This window comes from Mus pahari, chromosome 17, assembly GCF_900095145.1.
Source record: "Mus pahari chromosome 17, PAHARI_EIJ_v1.1, whole genome shotgun sequence".
NCBI lineage: Eukaryota > Metazoa > Chordata > Mammalia > Rodentia > Muridae > Mus > Mus pahari.
The window spans coordinates 44,511,739-44,513,666 of NC_034606.1; the positions used below are offsets into that span (position 1 = coordinate 44,511,739).

Below are 1,928 nucleotides of genomic sequence, written 5' to 3' on the forward strand. Positions count from 1 at the left end.
ACACACACACACACACACACACACACACACACACACACACACACACACGGACTGGATTGGCGATGTATTTTTGTGCCTGCTTAGCATCTTGAAAGTCCTGGGTTCCATGTCCAGCACCACATGAAACCAAGTGTGGTAACATAAACCTTTAGTCCCAGCACTCGGGAGGCAGAGGCAGGAGGATCTCTGTGTTCAAGGCCAGCCTGGTCTGCAGAGTGAGTTCCAGGACAGCCCGGGAGGGGAGTTTGAGGCTAGGGCTGGAGAGATGGCTAAGCAGCTAAGAACATGCATGGGCTAATCTTCCGGAGCAGCATCCTGGCTTTCAGGTCACGGAGCCTTCTTCTAGGCTCCTCAGGCACTACACACACACACACACACACACACACACACACACACACGGTGCCCAGACATATATGCCGGCAAACACTCATACACATAAAAGGTAGACAGAGAGATGAAGAATATAAGGTCACGCCGGGCGTGGTGGCACATGCCTTTAATCCTAGCACTTGGGAGGCAGAGGCAGGTGGATTTCTGAGTTCGAGGCCAGCCTGGTCTACAGAATGAGTTCCAGGACAGCCAGGGCTCCACAGAGAAACCCTGTCTCAGAAAAACAAAACAAAACAAAACAAACAAACAAACAAACAAAGGGTCACACTTTCAATCCCAGAACTAACTAAAGAGGGAGAAATAGGCAGATCTCTGTGAGTTCCAGGCCAGTCAGAGATATAACATGAGACGCCGACCCACTCCCTGCTCTCCCCACCACCCAAAAAGAGTTTGAGGTCAGCCTAGGCTACATGAGACACTGCTGTCACGTGCCTGGCTCTTTTCCCACGGAGTGAAGCCTCCTCTTAGGGCTGCACCCACTGAAGGGACAGGCAGTGCTTGCAACCATGCATGGACAAGGATATGACTTTGGTGAAGAGACAGGACGAGGGTCAGTCCCACACGGGGCTGGAAAATCAGACCACGCCAGCTCCTAACACCGAGGAACTACCTACTGCTGAGCTGGGGCGGAGGCTGATGTGTCTCCTAAGGAGGCTGTGGTAGGGGACACAGAAATAAGGGGGAATGTGGCAGAAGGCGCTAAGGAGGGGGTGCCAGTCTTTTCCTCTGAAACATAACAGAGCATCACAGGGGACACATGGGCTTGCAGGCCAGCTGTGTAAATCCTCCCCCCATACCCGTGGTTTCTATCCATAGACGGACCATTTAGAAGTTGCCATCCCAGCTAGAGAAGCCAGAGCTGAGAAATAAACCAGTCGGGGTAGAGCTCCTGCCTCTGGGCATCCGTGAAGGCGTCCCACGGTCCCCCAACCAAACCACGTCTGTAAGCAGAGGCTTGGGTTACATATGGACAGTTACCTGTCCATTAGCGATAGATGGACAGCCAGGTGGGGAAGAGGGATCCAGATCTACCCTTGTGGGGTTGGTCCAGAGGCTCATGAGAGACTGAGGAATGACGTGCCAGCCTCAGGTCCTAGAGATAAATGAGGGGTGTGTACCCCTGACCCCATGGCCCCTGCTTCCCAGCCTCAGATCTCCAGATGAATGAAAGGCTTGCACCTCCCTGGCACCAAGGCCCCCACTCCCCAACCTTCCCCCCAAGCCCCGCTCCAAGGTGTGCTCACCCTCATAGCAGTCTCGGACGGTGCCGAAGTACACATAGTACTGGTCATTGGTGAAGAAGAGGAGGCTGAGCCAGGAGTCGAAGGCGTAGATGGGCACGATGAAGAGGATGCGCACGATGTGGCGCTGCTCGTTGGGACGGCTGTAGCAGCGCAGATGCATGTAGATCTGAGGGAGGGCACTAAGTCAGCCAAGTCCCACTACACCTGCCTCCACCCGCCTGTCTGCCCTGCTACACCTGCCTCCCACCCATCTGTCTGCCCCGCAACACCTCCCTCCCACCCGCCTGTCTGCCC

General features: G+C 54.9%; 1 protein-coding gene across 5 annotated transcripts in view; it reads right to left on the reverse strand.

The window, feature by feature from the left end:
* Tmem184b (transmembrane protein 184B) overlaps positions 1 to 1,928 on the reverse strand; it is a 44,522-nt gene that overhangs the window by 14,673 nt on the left and 27,921 nt on the right. For all 5 annotated transcript variants that reach the window (XM_029548169.1, XM_029548170.1, XM_029548166.1 and 2 more), the window contains one exon: positions 1,635 to 1,800. In XM_029548169.1, coding sequence (XP_029404029.1) covers positions 1,635 to 1,800 — 166 coding nt within the window. The remainder of the gene's footprint in view (positions 1 to 1,634; positions 1,801 to 1,928) is intronic.